The 18,121-nt window shown below is 43.8% G+C and overlaps 1 protein-coding gene across 4 annotated transcripts in view; it reads left to right on the top strand.

Moving 5' to 3' along the window:
• The window catches only part of TBC1D22B (TBC1 domain family member 22B), a 46,851-nt gene that overhangs the window by 24,394 nt on the left and 4,336 nt on the right, over positions 1-18,121 (top strand). For all 4 annotated transcript variants that reach the window (XM_084852947.1, XM_084852946.1, XM_084852948.1 and 1 more), the window contains one exon: positions 16,576-16,682. In XM_084852947.1, coding sequence (XP_084709073.1) covers positions 16,576-16,682 — 107 coding nt within the window. The remainder of the gene's footprint in view (positions 1-16,575; positions 16,683-18,121) is intronic.

Below are 18,121 nucleotides of genomic sequence, written 5' to 3'. Positions count from 1 at the left end.
GTGATTGAGTAACCGCTTGCAAAAAAGTCTGTTGTTCAGTACATATTGTGTGGTCATTGGTTGCTTTTTCTTTCCTTTTTTGACAATTATTAAAGGCCATACAAGGAGTTAAAAGTGCACAGTGCTGGACAATAGCCAAGGGGTTCACATGTCAGAAGAAGGTATTTGTGAAACTATCCACAGATATTGGGTATTGTGCCATTTTATTGTCAAAATATTCCACATTGATAACTGTGTGGATCTGGTTGTCCTGTCTTGAAAAGGATATGGAAAAAACAGCAAAGGTCCAGCCATCTTCCCTCAGCACCAAACACAGAGAGGAGTTCAATTCACTCCACAATTGATTGAGAGAACCTTTTCTCTCTCACTTCCACAGACAAGTGCTCACAGCTGCTCTCACTGGATCCCCAGGGAGATGTTTGGCCAATGAACTGGACCAGACTCTGCCCCCCCCCCATTTTCTCCTCCTCTTGTGTGTTGTTGTCTCTTGCCTAGGTGTTCGCCGTTGGCCTTCTGCACAAACCTAGCTGCCTTTGTGAGCTGGTAGAGCACATGAGCACTTCTGGGCTTCTGCCAGTGATAGATGTATATATGGAGTGTTTGCTGCTCTCCCTGCATCAGATCGATGGTTTCAGCTGAACATGCTGAGTGCTGCTTGTTTCAGCTAGTGCCATCTGACATAATGGCTTATGGGAGTTGTCAGGGCTATAGCTGCAGGACATGTTTAGTGTCCTACAGGTGGAAATAGTGCAGGTTCCTAAAGTTCCTAGAGGGTTTTGCTGAGTGGTGACTTCTAAGAGAAATTAGGATTGCCTTAAAGTGGCATGCTCTCCAGTGTAGATTATTTCTTCCAGTGAAAGCAAGATAGGCATGCTGGGATATGCATGTTTTGGTGGGACATCAAGGGCTTAAATTGTATTTTAGTCTAACACTTAGTCCATTCTGCTGTCTGGTTATTGGAGGTAGATACAAAAAGTCCAGGATTATTTTTCAAAGCCGCAACATGGCAGAATTGAGAATAACTCATTAAATGCCCTTTTAAATCACAATAATTCAGTGCCAGTGCAATCTAGTTGACAGTGTTTTGATGGTGGACTTCAGGCACCTGGATCCAGATTCCATAAATTCCCTGGATCTGTTCCTGTAAAATGGGAATGATAGTGACGGCACATGATGTGAGGGTATATGGAGAAGAAACATAAAACACTTCACACAATAAAAGTACTATAAAGAGGAAAACCTATATTAAATTATTTTTAGGGCAGCTGCAGGACTCTTTAGTCTTTGGAAGTTACTTCCTGTTATGCATTTCTGACCTCCATTGTTCCTTTCAGTGACTCTAACTACCTAATTGTGTGTACATTTAGAAACTGGTCTGCCAACTTAGATTTGCCAAGTAAAGCTCCAGAGTGTTTTGTCGTCTCTCTTGTGTGTGCATGGGGCTGGGGAGGCACCAGTTTGGTTATCCCGGGAGTTCCCAATGTTTTTAGATCAATAGGCACATTTAGAATTTTTAGTAAGTCTCATGGGTGCCATAACAAAATGGCTACTGTGGTGGGCCATGGTTAGGCACAAAACACCCATTTAATAGAAGCAAAGTGGTGGTGCTAAAAGATAAGTAACTTGCACCAGGACGTAAGTACAAGGCAGGGGTGGGATCTGAGCCCTGACACACACAGCCACTCCACTGAACTCACAGAAACACATTTCACAAAAAGCAACATCTTTCTCTTCCTCCACTCTCAGCCAGCCCATTCAGCCTCCCCATCCTTCTCTCACCACAGATAACTAACTGTACGCTCTTTCTCTTTCTTTCACTCACATGTACACACACTGTGTATCCATGCGTGCATACATACATGTCCCTTCCTTCTCCCTAGCCCCAGACCCCCACTGTCCCCACTTTATCAGGTAGAGGTGGCTGTGGGGGTCCCTTTAAAAAACAACAACAAAAATGTATTGGGCAGCCAGGGTGTGCTACAAAGTGAAATGGGAGGCTGGCCACCATCTTTTTCTAAAAAAATGCCTCTGGGCCCATTTTGAAGCATACCTGGCCACTACATTTACATTATTTTAATTTAAATAAATTTTTTAGTGTGGGCTGAGGGCCTTGATGGATGCCAGGGGAGTTGTCCACAGGCATTTGGGACCTCTGGCTGCTGGTGTACAGGATAGGTATTAATACTTGGATGGGAAGTTGTCTTCCTGTTTGGTTGCCTTAGTTTTACTTCAGCACTTCAGCACTTTATGCTGAAGTGCAAGTAAAGGAAGCCAGCTAAGTTGATTCCTTTAAACATTGCCTCTTAAAAATTGTTTAGTGTCATAGTATACATCAGCCTTCTCTAGCCTGATGTTTTGGATTTCAACTCCCAGCAGCCCCAGCCAGCATGGCCAATGGTCAGGAATGCTGGGAGTTGTCATCCAAAGTACCTGGAGGGCACCAGTTTGGGGAAGGCTGGTATAAATAAATAGTGAATGTGTTCCAGTAAAGTATGAAAAAAATCATCCTTTACTTGCTGGTGTCCTACATGTTTTAAACAGACCCTGCAGACAGAGCCTTGAGCTAGGCTTCTTGTCTGGTGTAGATTAAATCCACTTGCTGGTTACCAGTGCAAACTCCAGGCTTGTTGGGTGAATCCCAGCCCAAAGAGCTTTGCTCTTCTCAGTAGCCACATGCATAGTGAGCCACAGTCGTGCATATTAATTCTCTCCTAACCTGGCTCTAAAGTGCTCTATGCTGTGGTGTCAATCATATCCACATTAGACTCTTCTTTATGCCAGCCTCGAGTGGATGCCACAAAGCTGTTGGCTGCCTTTCAGTTCCTGTTGGAGCCATATGTTGAATATCCCCTTTATGTGAAACCTGTCTAAGGTTCTTACAGAACAGATGTTTCTGTTGAGTAATATGTGTGCTCCTGTTTTGCCAGGAGTCCTGGCTCAGGTTTTCAATGCTGATGGTGCTGTTTGCACTGATGGCCTCTCTTTGGGGAAGGGGTGGGGGAGGAAGCTGGGTTGGCCTGAACTGGAGACACTGCAGCATTTATCTGTGTTCTGTAAGCATCACTATCGCTGCATTCAGACATCCCACCTCAGCAACTTTATTATCTGTTACTTAAAAGTGCCTAGTCTTTTTCAAGCACTGTTCTGAAACTGAAAGGTAAGCTAGCCCTGTCCCACAGATTCAAGATCTAAAAGTCATGATACGAAAGGAAAAGGGAATGGGAAGGGAAGAGAAATGCAGTGAATTCTGACACCGGTTCTTAAAGTTACAAAATTTCAGCAGCATTATCTGATCGGGAGAGGTGGGCCTCACATACACACAACCCAGCAGCCCTTGCTCCCCTGGCCGATGGAAGAAACCAGAGTGTTTCAGCCCAGAAACCATGGCTTGTGAGCAGCTGCTAAATCAGGATATCAAACCAGGTTTTGAAGTTAGTTTGCAAACCACAGTTTGCACTGACAGTGGTTTGCTCTTATGTCTGCATTCACAAACCATTGACAAACCACATTTTTGATTAGTGCTCCATCTCAAGAGGCTGCTGCACCGTGGAAATGGGAGTGAACTTACAAAGTTGATTCTGAGCAGATGGAAAATGTGATTTCTGGCTTGTGTGTTTTTGCTTTTGATGGATCATTTCACTGATTAAGACTGTATGTCTTCAAAGAAGATAGTGGCCACATTCAGATTGATCATATTTTGGCTTTTAAGCCAAGATATGCACAAGCCTTTTGCCCACACATGCATCTCTTTTGCAGCATGCAGCAGTCAAACCAGCAAGTCTCTAACCATAGTTTCCCATTTAACCCAAACTGGGAAACTATGGTTACTAGCTTCAGAACAAGCAAAAAACTTAAACCAACTTTAAATCATGGTTTAAGAACATAGCTTGTTCTGAAGCTGGTATCCATAGTTTCTTGGTTTGGATGAAATGGCTGGTTTAATTGCAGCTTGCCCAAAGTTGACGGGTGAAGTGGCGCCTGCCTTCATTTTGTGGGTGGTGGAGGTGGATTAATTGGATCTTCTGACTCTTGCAACCTGATGGAGACCATTCTACACTTGAAAGCAGTCTTTTACATGAGGAGGGAGGGAGATCGCATTGGCTGGTTTTGCACACAATGTGAAATCATAAATTAGTGCAATGTGCAGCAAGCCTTAGGCTCATGCTCTCCTTCCTCTCTCTTCTGGTGCTGCTGCAAGGAGGAAATCAAAAGCTCCCATACTTAACCTGAGTTCTCTGTTACATCCAGACTTGGGGGAACTGTGAGTAGTTTATTCCACATGTGCATAACTTGCACCTGCCAATGTTGCTTTCACATTCCCTATCCTGCCTCACTCGCACCATCCCTCACATCTCTGGGGCCTAAAATGGACTCCCTTGCTGCTCTAGCCACCATTCTGATTCTCTCAAGAATGTTCTTGAGAGAGAAACCATGGACTACAGCAAGCTAAAGCAGCAAAAGTTGGAGGGGAAACTTAACCCTTACTTTCTCCCAAGATCCCCCATGGAGAGGGGGCAGTAAAGTGTGTGGGGGTCTGTTATGTGTTTGTCTCGGAGTCAGACAGACAGTGAGTGGGGGAAAGGCTGTGTGTGTTTGTTTAAATATCATGTATAAATGTATGTGGCTAAGGCAGAGGAGCCTAGGCCCTTCCCATGGCTGGTCCACTGCCATATGCAGCTCTCAGGGGGCAAGATGTTTCCCCACCTCTGATTTAAATTATGATTTATTCAAACGAGACAGGATGAAATCATGGTTTATAATCCTGCTTTGTAAACCAGACAATGGTAAAAACTCATCAGCGTTCCCCCGAGTTTGAACAAAATGGGGAACTTTGATTAGTTTAAAAGTGGATGCCTCTAATCTCATGGCTGTGCTAGCAAGGGGGGTGGGGGGAGTGCACAAGTCAAGGCTCGCTGCTTGTGCACAGAGCACTACGCTATGGTTTGCCATTATGTGGGAATAGGGCCATTGTCTTTTAAAGCATTTTGTTAAACATCAGCCACGTTTATGGTGCAATGCAAGCAAGCTGAAATGGGGAAATAGAGCCTTCAGTTGCATATAATGATGCTGCCTTAAGGCAGAAAGGCAGAATCCTTCTATAAGCTTCCATGCTCTCTACACCAACAAAAGTCGGTCTAATAAGAGAGAACCCTTACTACTGTGTATTTCTTTTTCTTGTGGACTGGCACAATAACCTCCAGTGCATTTCATTCCTGCATTCCACATATACCTTGAGAAGAGTTCATCGTAGGCCCCTCTCCATCTGCAGGCCAAAGGGGGCTACAGTGAGGCTTGTACAAGCTCCATGATACCAGGTGTGGTGTCCTCTGCATGACATAATACCCACTTTTCTCAGGGAGCCTCTCTTGAGTTTTCTGCTTGGTAGGAGTGCAGGAGACATTCCTTGAAGGTGATGTCCCTGAGGTGAAAGTGTAGGTGTGATGTCCCTGGGCTCCTTCAAAGGATCCTTACCCTGGCACCCCAGGCGCTTACTAGGTCAGCCAAAGTAAATGGGTGTCTAGTCACCCCAGCCTTATACCACTTGGAAATAGGGGCAACTAGATATCCACTAAAATGAATGGATATGCTAGAGTGGATTAGATACCAAGTCAATAACTGTCATCACCTGCTGCCTTACTAGAGTAGTAGGACGCTCTAAGCTTATGGAGGACAGAGGCCTAACTAGGATACCAAGTCCCCACTCTGCCAGCACCTAGTAAATGCCCACTTAGCTCTCCTGGAGAGTCAGCACACACATTTACAATAACTTGGCTAAGAGGCCCAAAGCAGTAACATGGGATGAGATAAGATAGGTTGGAATCACCCCAGATCAGAGCACACCAGTTGAATTAACCCAAAAGTTTGGTTTATTAACACCACATGCAACATAGAATTGCAGTCAATTAAATAAACAAAGAAAATACTGGCTTTAACTCCCAGTACTGGCAGTAGCTTGTATAACCAAGCAAGTTGGTCATATATTATGTGCTACTGAAGATCCAAACTGAACGCCAATAGTTCAGTCAGGAATCAAAAGTCTCTGCCCTCCTAGCAGAAGATGTAGCATGGAGTCCAGCAAGCATACGTAGCTAATTCCGGTTGAAGACTACCAGTGTAGTGTAGTGGTGAGAGTGACGGACTGGGAGCCGGAAGATCCGGGTTCTAGTCCCCACTTGGCCATGGAAGCTCACTGGGTGACTTTGGGCCAGTCACTCTCAGCCCAACCTACCTCACAGGGTTGTTGTTGTGAGGATACAATGGTGAGGAGGAGGATAATGTAAGCCGCCTTGAGTTCCTTGCGAGAGGGAGAAAGGCGGGGTATAAATACAATAAATAAATAAATAAATTAGAAGGGTAGATTGTGTTTTTATAGGCACTTGCTTGAGAAACTGATGCAATAGCATGACCTTCAGGATATTGGGGAAGGGAAACAGAGGTTAACTAACATGCTTGCTCTTTTGCACCTCAGGAAGGAAGGCAGGTTGGGGTGACAGGGTTAAACAAAGGTGATATACACATTTACATATTTTCTACAATTTCATGTATTAAATCCCAAACTTCATATGACAAGTAGGTAGAGAAAAATACTGTGTCTGACTGCACTGGAAAGATCATGCCTTTCAACCCCAATGATAAGCAGCTGGGTCTAAAATCATAACCTTTTAATATCCCGAGCACACTTTAATTTGGACAACACTCATCAATCTTGAAGAGGCTGGCCAACAAGCTAAATCTAAGAATATGTTGAACGGGACAACAGAAACTGAAACATGACTATGCTTATAGTTTTCTGCAAAGGACCCATTAGATCATGGCTGGGGCATGTGTGGCCCTCCAGATGGACTGCAGCATAGCTAGTGAGGGATGATGGAAGTTGCAGCCCAACAACTTCTCACTGGCCACAGGTTCCCCACCCCTGATCTAGTAAACTCCCCTTTTCTGAGACATAATACTTGAATGCATCCCTGACAGACACCAAGCCAAAAGTTTCTTGAAAAGCTCCAAGGAAAGGGACGTCACATCTCTGTAGGAATTTTATTTCATTGCTGAGCCGCTCTTACAATTGGAAAGGGCTTTTTTCTAACATTTAGCCTAATTCACCTTGTAATTTACACTTCTTGTCCTGTACACTAGAGCAACAATAGGCAACAATAGGGAGGCAGTGTGGTGTAGTGGTGAGAGTTTTGGAGTGGAAGCCAGGAGGTCCAGGTTCTAGAACCCATTCAGCCATGGAAGCTCACTGGGTGACTTTGGGCTAGTCACACACTCTCAGCCCAACCTACCTCACAGGGTTGTTGTTGTGAGGATAAAATGGAGAGGAGGATAATGTAAGCTGCCTTGGGTTCCTTGCAAGAGGAAAAAAGGCAGGATATAAATGCAATAAATAAATAAACAAACACCCTATTCTGTGATTCTTGAGTACTGGACATCCAAACCACCTTCTTTTCTCTAGGTTATACACACAGATGTTTATTGTTTTTGTTTGTTTAATTAGGGGTCTTAAAACATCCTAAAAGGAAAATGGCTTCATTTTTCTTAATTTTCTTTCTATATCCTTTTGTAGATGAATCCCTTTCAAGTTCTCAATATCCATGTTGAACTGTGATTGATTGTGGAAAACACAGTACTCCAAATGAAGTCTTAATAGTGACAAATGGAGTGAAACTGAGTTCCTGCGATGTGGAAACCATGTTCCTGCTAACATAGCATTGGCCTTTTGAGCCAACGTCCCATATTGTTGGCTTGTGTTTCTCTCCCAAGTTCTTGTTTCCAGGAAAGTAAAAAGTATGAAGAAATGGCAAAGAAATCAGATGGTCTCATCCACATGCATCTGGAATGAAATTTATTAAAAATACTATCATCTGTTTCTGTTTCAAATATTGTTCGGAATTCCAAAGCCAACACATGCAAAATATTAAACACTGTTATGTATAGTCTAGCTGTATTCTGTGTATACACATTTTTAAATAAGGCAATTTGTTATTTAGGATTCCATTGTAATGGATTTAAAGTATTATAAACAATAATGCAAAATATTATAAACTTTGAACATTATGATACTTAATACTTCAGAGTGTTCTTCATGCTTCACATACATCCTGACAAGTTCTTATATCAACCCTGTAGCTCAGTATTGTTGTCCCTGAGTTGCACATGGGGGTGTAGGTTAAAACTTAGACATACTAGCTTACCTGAGAGGCCACCTAGCAAGGTTGTGGCTGGGTTGAGAATTGACCTGGGGACATCCTCACTTGTGCTTAGCCACTCAAACGCTTGTTCATGTGATTAGGGTCCTGTGCAAGGCGTAGTGTGATCACATTAAGCACACCAAACACAATGAAGAAATAAGCATGTGTTGAGTTCCTTTTCTGTACTGTTATATAGCCATTAAGTAAACTCAGCCTCCACAGTTTGGGAAATAGAAAGAAGATAAGATTTGAATTCTAAAAATTAAGGGCTGTTTCACACTATAAATAGCAGCCTGGGTTCTCCAATGTTTGTGGGGAAATGCATATAAAGTGTGAAGGGGTGGTGCACATCCCCAAACATTCAAGAGATGCACTGGCTATGTACTGGAGAGCCATGAATAGCTGTGGCTCCATATCTTGTATTTGCAGAGTGGACATGTGCTTCTTAATTTCTCACTTCCATGTATTTAACCAGTTATCATGGCAGATGTCAATGGAATTCTGGTGTCTTGCAGCAGCCACGTAACAAGGTGAAGCAGCTGTAAGCTTTAGGGCCAATAAAACACAGAGCACCCACTTCAGCAAAAAATAAAACAAAGGCACCACCATGGTCACAATAACATTAGCCAACAGTATTCCAAATCAGCACCAAAAACAGTCAAGACTTGCCAAGTGCCTTTTGAAAGAGCCTGGTTTTGTCCTGCCATCTGAGAGAGGTCAGTGGCAGAACTCTTTAGGGCGGACATTCCACAAAGTTGGTGCCACCACTGAAAAGCCCTGCTTCTGGTAGATGCCCACTGGGCTTTGCTTAGCAATGGCACCCAGAGCATGGCCTCAGATGTTTAACGGAGCATCCGTGGGGGCACATACAGAAGAAGACAGTCTTTAAGATACCTGGGTCTCAAGCCATTTAGGGTTTGGGACCTGCGTATCTTCAGGACTGCCTTGTATTTGCCTTAGGAAAGAACTTTGCAACCTGGCGCACTTGGATCTCCTCTGGCTGGGGAGTGATGGGCATTGTAGTCTGACACTTCTGGAGGGCACCTGGTTGGTGAAGGCTGCATTAATGTAACATGAAGTTTGGTGAGCTCTTGAATGATGGGAACAAGTTGTTGCTTCCATTGAATGCTTTGTCTCCTTTCTCCCACATACATGCAAAAGGAGGTTTATGGAGCAAATGTCACTTGGTAAAGACATTTTGCAAACTTTAAGATTACAGGAAAAAACTATGTGTAACTGGAAAGCTTGTGAAAGATTTCATCAAGAGACACTGGTCGAATAAAGGCTATCACTTAATCATTTTTAACTCTAATTCTCAGTGACAGCTGCCTTTGTTTCACACATATAGCAGAGTGAGCTGGAAAGTAGACTTTAAGTATGTAGACCAGAGGTGCACAACTTGTGGCCCTCCAGATGTTGTTGGACTGCAAGTTCATCATACCTCACCATTGGTGATGCTGGCTAGAGCTGATGGGAGTTGCAGTCCACAGGTGTAGACCAAGAATGGGATACAGAAGATATGCTTGAGATCATTACCTAGCCATCCAGTGGGGAAGCCCAGACCTCCATAACTTCCACTCCAGGGCCCATCTCTTTTAGGCTTTACACCCCGCTCCAGCCCTTTTCCTGACAAGTTCTATAAGAACAGGATAGTTTTCCTACATACTATTGAATGTTTCCTCTGTAACATATTGAAAAGTCTTCAGCTCTAATCCATTGCAATAAACCTTATAGTACTAGTTGTGATTAAATCCATTTCCTTGTGAGTAGAATTTCCCTTGCTTGCTACCCCCTCATGCGCCCCCCAATCTGCTCCAGAGTGCCCCCCAACCTCCAGAGCAGATTTAGGGGTGCATGGGAGGCTGCGGGGGGAAAAGGAAATCTGTTCCACCAGTGGTTTCCATTCTGCTGGCAGACAGCCAGCATTAGATCCAACTCTTCATCCTGCCCTAGGATTTTGACGTAAATTAGGGATGCAATATTTAATCAGTACACTAATTGCCAAAATTTTTTACTGATGATTCAGAGCTGCCCTTTATTGATCAGGGCAGATATTAATCCATGGAGCTGAAAGCAAAGGACATACTTTTTAATTTTGTGAGACGACTTTGGTTCTGGTGTGTTACTGTAAGGGGTGTTGAAAAAGGAAATATTAAAAATGGCCTTTCCTTCTAACTATGAGTGGCAGGTTTTGTTTATTCAATTATATTACAATGTATGTTATCTTCCTTTAATTTCTCAAAAAGGCACCTATACTGAGTGCTGATTACATTAAAAGGCAGCTGATTGATCAGATAAATTGCGGAACCGGTGGACAGCTGTAATTTAATACATTTATTTATTTATTTATTTATTTATTGCATTTATACCCCGCCTTTCTCCCTCTCGCAAGGAACTCAAGGCGGCTTACATTATCCTCCTCCTCTCCATTTTATCCTCACAACAACAACCCTGTGAGGTGGGTTGGGCTGAGAGTCTGTGACTGGCCCAAAGTCACCCAGTAAGCTTCCATGGCCAAGTGGGGACTAGAACCCAGATCTCCCGGCTCCCAGTCCGTCACTCTCACCACTACACTACACTGGCTCTCCATCTTTCCCCTTCCACACACATGTACACACAGGGCCATAGCTACTTACCTTTTGAAGTTTATTACGCTCCTTTTGAGTCTGTGAAGAGAGCACCCTTCTCTTGCTGCAATCTGAATTAAATAGAGCTGGGCAGTGTCTGTCTTAAACAGTGGTGTCTCTCTTAAAGAGGATGTTTCCATGAGATTCTACTTGATACCCTAAGCTAGTTTCAGTGGATGGTGCTTTCCTTTCAGGTTTGATATGGGGGATGGGTGGAGCTGAGGGGTGTCTTTATGTGTAGACAGTTCATCATTGCTGCAGATGCTAATTGCTTAGAGCTAGCTTTAACTTTCAGACCTGTGATAGGCGAGAAATGGTTTAAGAGCTTGTCTGCTTTTGTGAGTCTGTAGAGTCGCAATTAGTGTTGATGACAATGTGTATTTCAAAGACTCAGGGTGGCTGCCTGGGAACATCTCCCATCTCTTCTTCCCTGGCTGTCATTGTCTGTTAGTCCCCTGCTGCCATCTCCATTACCCTAATGCTCCTCATACGCAGCTTGCTGCTGGGCTGCCACAGCATTGGAGCCTTCCTGCTGTTCTGTGATATCTTTCCTCCTAAGCTGGAATGTTGGGGCTTGGGAGAGGTATCGCTTGGATGGTAAAGGCAAAAGCTTGCAGCCCTCCAACTGCAGCAAGTTAATACTTGACGTTCCAGAGAGCTGGCAGGGCCCAGGCAAATGGAACGGGCTATTCACATATTACATCTCGAATCAATAACACAGCTGCTTCTTCATACCAAAGTCAGTCCACTTTCACCCACTGTTCCATTTAGGTTGTGGGAATTGGCCCCAACATCCTCGCTGATGGTAAATTCAGGCATTTTTTGTTTGTTTTCAATTCGGGCACCCAAATCACCAAAGTTTAACTTGGAAAAATACCAAAAAAATGCAGTACTGTCACTTGTCAATGGCACATGCATATTTACATGGTCAAGCTACATCACAGCATAACAGTCCTGTATAGCAGATAATCTCAGCAAAAGAGACTTGGTAACCTACACTTGCTGAAATTCTCTCTTAAAGGTGAAGGAGCCGTGTCCTCTTTTGCATCTGGCCTTCCCAATATTAGTCAATAGGTGCCATGTCAAAGCACACAGTGCAAGAAGCAATTTCAAGTTTATTGGATATGCTGGTTGCAGGAGGAAAATCATCTTTTTAGAAACAAAACAGCTCAAATTTGTGTCAGTGGGAAAGAATAATTTCTCAGCAATGAAAGCTCTTCCTTTAGAAAAGATGTTTCCTAAAGCAACTCTTACTCCCTCTCATAACTTGGATAATAAAACCATCTAGAAAAGCCCTCATTCATTCATTCCGTTTCAATACTGCCGAATAGCCAAAGCTCTCTGGGTGGTTTACAAAGATTAAAACCCTAAAAATACAATATAATAACATAATAAAGCCATTTACATACAAAAACTGTGAATTCTACACAATCAACATTAATTGTCCCAGGATCCATTAAAAACGTTTATCATACACTATCAGTGCTTGATTAATACTTTCCTCTATTCCCAGGCTTTTGACAGGATATGCCTGGGAGTAGAGGAAAGTTTTAACCTAGCACTGAAAAGATGACAATGTTGGTGCCAGGTGGACCTCACTGGGGCGACTGTTCCATGCATGTGCTGGGGTAGGGGCACCACCGAGAAGGCCCTCTCCCTTGTTGCCATCCTCTGAACCTCCCTTGGAGGAGGGCCTCAGATTACAATTGTAGCATATGGGTAGGTTCATACCAGGAGATTCAGTGCACCTCTGCCCAAAACATGCTTGATATGCAAACCAGTTAAATTAAGATTATTTGCATTTCAAATGGCTTGAGACATTTTCATACATAACAGTAACATCTCCTTTACATACTGTTTGTATACATGTGTGAATGTTAAGAACATAAGAGCCTTGCTGGACCAGGCTGAAAGCCTACCTAATCCAGCATTCTGTTTGCCCAGTGTCCAACCAGCTGCCTGTTAGAAACCCACAAGTAGGACATGAGCACAATAGCGCTCTCCCAATCATGTTCCTCAGCAACTGGTGTACATAGGCATACTTCCTCTGATACTGGAGGTAATATACACCCAGCATGACTAGGAGGCATTGATGGAGTTATCCTCCATGAATTTGTCTAACCTCCCCTTTAAAGCTGTCCAGTGATGGCCACCATCATTACATCTTATGGTAGTGAATTCTTAGTTTAACTGTGTTCTTCCTTCTGTCTGTTCTGAATCTCCCTCCCCCTCCATTCAGCTTCTTGGATGACCCTGGGGTTTAGGATTATGAGTGAGGGAGACTTCTGACCTGCAGGGAGATAGTCATAGAATCATAGAATGGTAGGGTTGGAAAGGGCCTACAAGGCCATCGAGTCCAACCCCCTGCTCAATGCAGGAATCCAAGTCAGAGCATCTCTGACAGATGGCTGACCAGCCTCATCTTGAAGGCCTCCAGTGTGCGAGAGCCCACCACCTCCCTAGGGAATTGGTTCCATTGTCATTTTGCTCTAACAGTCAGGAAGTTTTTCCTGATGTTCATCCAGAATCTGGCTTCCTGTAACTTGAGCCCATTATTCCGTGTCCTGCATTCTGGAATGATCGAGAAGAGTTTCTGGCCTTCCTGTCTGTGACAACCTTTCCAGTACTTGAAGAGCGCTATCATATCTCCCCTCAGTCTTCTCTTCTCAAGGCTAAACATGCCCAGTTCTTTCAGTCTCTCCTCATAGGGCTTTGCTTCCAGTCCCCTGATCATCTTTGTTGCCCTCCTCTGAACCCTCTCCAGCTTGTCTGCATCCTTCTTAAAGTGTGGAGCCCTTTAAAGTGTGGTGCCCACACTTTAAGGGGCACCTTAAAGTGTGGGCACACATGTGACCACTCTGTGCAATACACTGGATAGTCTCCACAGCCCTGCTGGTTTTCTGCCTTCATAGATGTTTTTCTTTATTGGCCGTGTTTATCCAGAAAGCTAAATTACTGGCTACAAGTAAGGGTCAACTGCCCTGGCCTTCTCATCCATTTGCTAAACTCACATGGGTGCTAAACTCAACAGTTTGCTTTAACTTCTTATCTTGATGCTTTCTCACTGGGGCTAAGATGCTTCATCAATTGAGGCTCTCGCTCATCCTCATAGAGCTGGCTTCCTCACAAGCTTGTCCTACTTTTATAGCACTGCCTAGCTTTCCCCAACTGCTGCTGTAGCCAATTAAATTAGGAGGGCCTCGTGTAATAAACAAGGGCTGTGTGTTGCTCAGCTATTGGGCTGCACCAGACTCAAGTGAGTGGAAATCTAGGTCTGTTAAGTCCCTGGGAGTGGACATTATTATCAGGGGAGTGGACAGCGGGTAGGGATTAAGAAGAGCAAGTAGTTAGAGACCCTCTGGAAATGCAAGAGTCTGACTTCCTATAATCATGGCTCAGTATGCACTACTCTAGATTTATACTCTCATTTTTAAAACAACTAAAAGTTGAACTCTTAAATTGGAGTGAGGTTTACACCGAAACTTTAGCTTGTGAGGTGCGCTTAAAGACCTAAAACAGAGTCAATGCTGAGCTTGAACTGAAAGCTAACCCTACACTTCTTGTTTATAAGCAGCCTTCCCCTTTAGCTAGGTCTGCCCTCTGGCTGGCCGTTGTCAATACAGAGTGACATACTAGTTTTTTTTACACACACACACCTCCTTCCCAAACTTTGGTTTAGTCTAGGTTTCTAGCTGAGGTTGAGGTTTGCTGCAACCACTCAAGGCTTCACTGCTAGAGCAGATATAATCTCCTCATTACTGTTTCAATGTTTATTGTTGGGACTCTACATGTGGAAACACAGCCATCAGTCATAATTGATTCTCCTGCATGAATATTTAGTCAATTAAAATGGGAGTACTTTTGATTCCCGAGTTAAAAAAGTAAAATGTGAATCAACCCACAGTGAGACTGTTAAAGGCCCATTCCAAGAATCCACTTGTCATAATGAGTGAAACTGGGCTGAGTTTGGTACATTGTGGAGGAGAAACACTGCGATTACGTCACTATACACCCAGGTAGCAACTCAACTCACATTTCCTGTATCACAACAATGCTGCCAAATGTGGGTTGAATTGATTCAAAGGGCTTTGGACATTAGGGGCCTGCTTTACAGTATCACACAGCACCCAAGGTAGCTCAAGTCCTTGGCTGACGCAAGCATCTTTAAGAGCCATATGCTATGATTAGCCCTTTTTCTTAGGGCGTTTTGTGGAAGATCCATGATGCAATCTCCCAATCTTTTTATTTTTTGCTTAAAAGCAGCCACAGGGGGTTCCAAATTTGATCAGAGGACAGAGGCTGGAGGAAAGGGTGTTTAACCCTTTCTTTTGGCACTGTTTTCCTACTGCCTCCTCCCTTGCCAAGCTACTGTTAGGCCTACTGGGGGGGTGTGTGTGTGAGTAGAAGTACCTCTATTTTTTTCCCCCAGCAAGGCAAATAGCAAGTGGGAGTGGGGCTAGTTTATATTAGGAAAACAGTACAGAAGGAAAAAGTTAAGCACCCCTTCTTCTAGCATCACTGCTCCCATCAAATCCAAAGATCCCCCATGACTGCTTTTAAATAACATAAAAAATGGTGGGAGACCGGAACATGGATCTCCTCGCTAACTTGCACTTCGGCCTTTATACACCTAGCGTGGGGTTTCTGGATCTGATGGATTCACAGAAACTTGGTAATGTATCGCAGCTTGGTGTTTTATCCACTGAAACATGCTTTCTTAAAACCTTTCATCCAAATAGACATGCCAGATTAAAATGCAGCAGTCTTTAGGTTAGAGGGCAACTGAGGATACAGAAGAGGGTGGCTTATTTAAAGGGATCAATGAATGTAAATCCTCCTTTGAGGATTTGGATTTTGAAAGGGAGGTTAAAACTGTTTGAGAGTAACAGGCTTCCAAGGGCTCACAGACTCTGATGGAAGGAACTAGAGTCCAAACCAGACTTTGGCCAGTCCCTTCCTGAATTCAACTTGTACAGTTTGGTGCCTGCTTGTCTGCATCCCAAAGCAGCCACCCTTCCTGGGCTCAGAGCCCTCAAGCTCTGGAACCCCCAAACTAGGCCAGTTGCTCAGCAGTAGCTCTTAACACTATGGGAAGTTTGAATGGCTTGTCCTTGGCTTTGTAAAAGAAGCATGGAGGAAGTGTAGCCATTTGACACTGCCAGCCAAAGCATCTCTTAGTAGGGACACTCTATGATATCCATTAGCCAGGCAGCCACCATCCATTAGCCAGCCACCACATTCTGCTACTTATGTCATCATGCAAATTTGCATATATGTGCTTTTTTACATAATGTATTCAGCTTCTGCTACTCATGGGATGGGACTAGGAGATCTGTATGGCTCTGTAGTCCTGAACAATGGCAACCCCACCCATCATCTTCTCTGGCATCTGAGATTTGGCCTGGCACTTTAAAGCCTATCTTTGCAATCATAAGGGCCAGAAATGTCCCCATTTAAACAGACAAGCCATGAAAATTGTGATTTTCAGGCCACCTGATTAGGTATCCAGTGCTAAAATCCATTATTTTCCTAAGTTTGTGTGGACTTGCAGATAGCCATGATCAGAGCTAGCAGCCACTATCCCATGAAAGAAGAGCAGACCGACAATGAGGCAGATGGAGGAGACTATCTAACCGAAATCTATACATCTATACTTGTAGGTTTCAGAAAGACACCAAATAAGTAATGGAGGTGGATTGGGGGAGCATATCCCTAACTCTTACCCTCTCCTCAATTTTTTATTGCCCTTTGTTTTTCAGAAGAGGATGTGGAGAACTTTGATGTGACAAACCTGTCTCAGGATGTGTTGAGGAGCATTGAAGCAGACAGCTTTTGGTGCATGAGCAAACTGCTGGATGGGATACAGGTAGGAGCTATGCCCACACCTCCCCTTTCCTTCAATAACTCAGTCCCTCCCATTCCCATAATCCCAGTCATATTTCCTTCTCTAGCACTTCAGGGGCATCCAAAGGATATTTTCAATAGGTGCTGTGTTCACTTTGCTTCCCCACTGTCTTTGATCGTTCCCACTGAACCACCTTGATGTACAGGACTATATGCTCCATGCTTAAAAAACACCAGAATTTAAAATGCTGTGTTCAGGCAATTTAATTCTGCACCCAAATCCTAAATTCTCCCACTTATGTGAATTAAGCCAATTCAACGTATCTGCATAATTTATCTTGTTCTTTATACTATATTTTCCATTTGTATAGCTTATTCTGGGTTTATTATGTGGTGGGGAGGGAGAAAGAGTTATGCAGAATAGTGCAGCCCCATCTTCCAGTTCCTGGAAGTCTTGTTCATTCTTCCCATGGTCTTCTCTGGCTGCTGAGATTTCTGAAGGCATTGCCCACACAAGCATGCTGTCACAGCCATAAGGGCTAGAAACGTGATTTAAAACAAACAGACATGGAAGTTGGGATTTTCAGGAAGCTGAATTGTGCGCCCAATTTTATATTCTGCATTCTTGTTTGTGCTCTGCAGAAGCTATATTCATCCAAATCAGTGGGCCGGTTCACACAGAACAGCAGCCCACCATGGGTTATTTAACCCCTGGCTGCAGCATGTGTGGGAAGTGTGGGACTGCCATTCTGCATAAGCAAACCCCGCTTGAGGGCTGTTGTGTCATGTGAACCTGGCAAGTGTGGGTTATGTGAGGGTTAAACAGTCCTCATATAACCCTAGAACAGACTGTGTGTTATGTGAGGATTGTTTAACCCTCGCATAACCCACACTTGCCAGGTTCACACGACACAACAATGTTGTGTTGTGCGAACAATGGACAGTGGGGTTGGATATGCAAAGCGGAGGCTGTGGGCACCACGGCTCCCACAACAAGCTGCGCTGTGTCGTATGAAGCGGGTCAGTGCCATCTAACCCAGCATATTTGTTTCTGAACGTGGCTGCTACTAGATGGATCATACAGGATGAATGTAAAAATAGGACAACTATGGAGTCATCCATCCACTCAATATTCTCCTCAATGTCTACCAGATGGAGGTTGAGCGACCTCTTGGCAATAAGGACCACTTCTCTGAACATCTTGACGGATAAACTTTGATGGGAATATGCTAGACTAGTTGATTCTCTATTTGAATTTGAACTGACATTATTTTAGGGTGTGCTACCTCAAAATGGCTTTCCTGAAACTGTAGTCACTATAGTGTAGCAGATACTTAATTCTGTAGTGGGATCTTAAAAGGCCGTTGTACACTTGCCAATGAGGAGCAGGGCTTTCCAGAAAGACTTGCCCCCAAATCAGATGGGCTTGTTGCAGTGTATGCAGTAGGGAGAGAAATGCTT

This window comes from Heloderma suspectum, chromosome 4, assembly GCF_057233095.1.
Source record: "Heloderma suspectum isolate Gila_16-S chromosome 4, 16-S_ref, whole genome shotgun sequence".
In the NCBI taxonomy this organism is placed as follows: Eukaryota; Metazoa; Chordata; class Lepidosauria; order Squamata; family Helodermatidae; genus Heloderma; species Heloderma suspectum.
The sequence above is the reverse complement of the archived record's forward strand: the minus strand, read 5'-3'. Positions and strand labels throughout refer to the sequence as shown.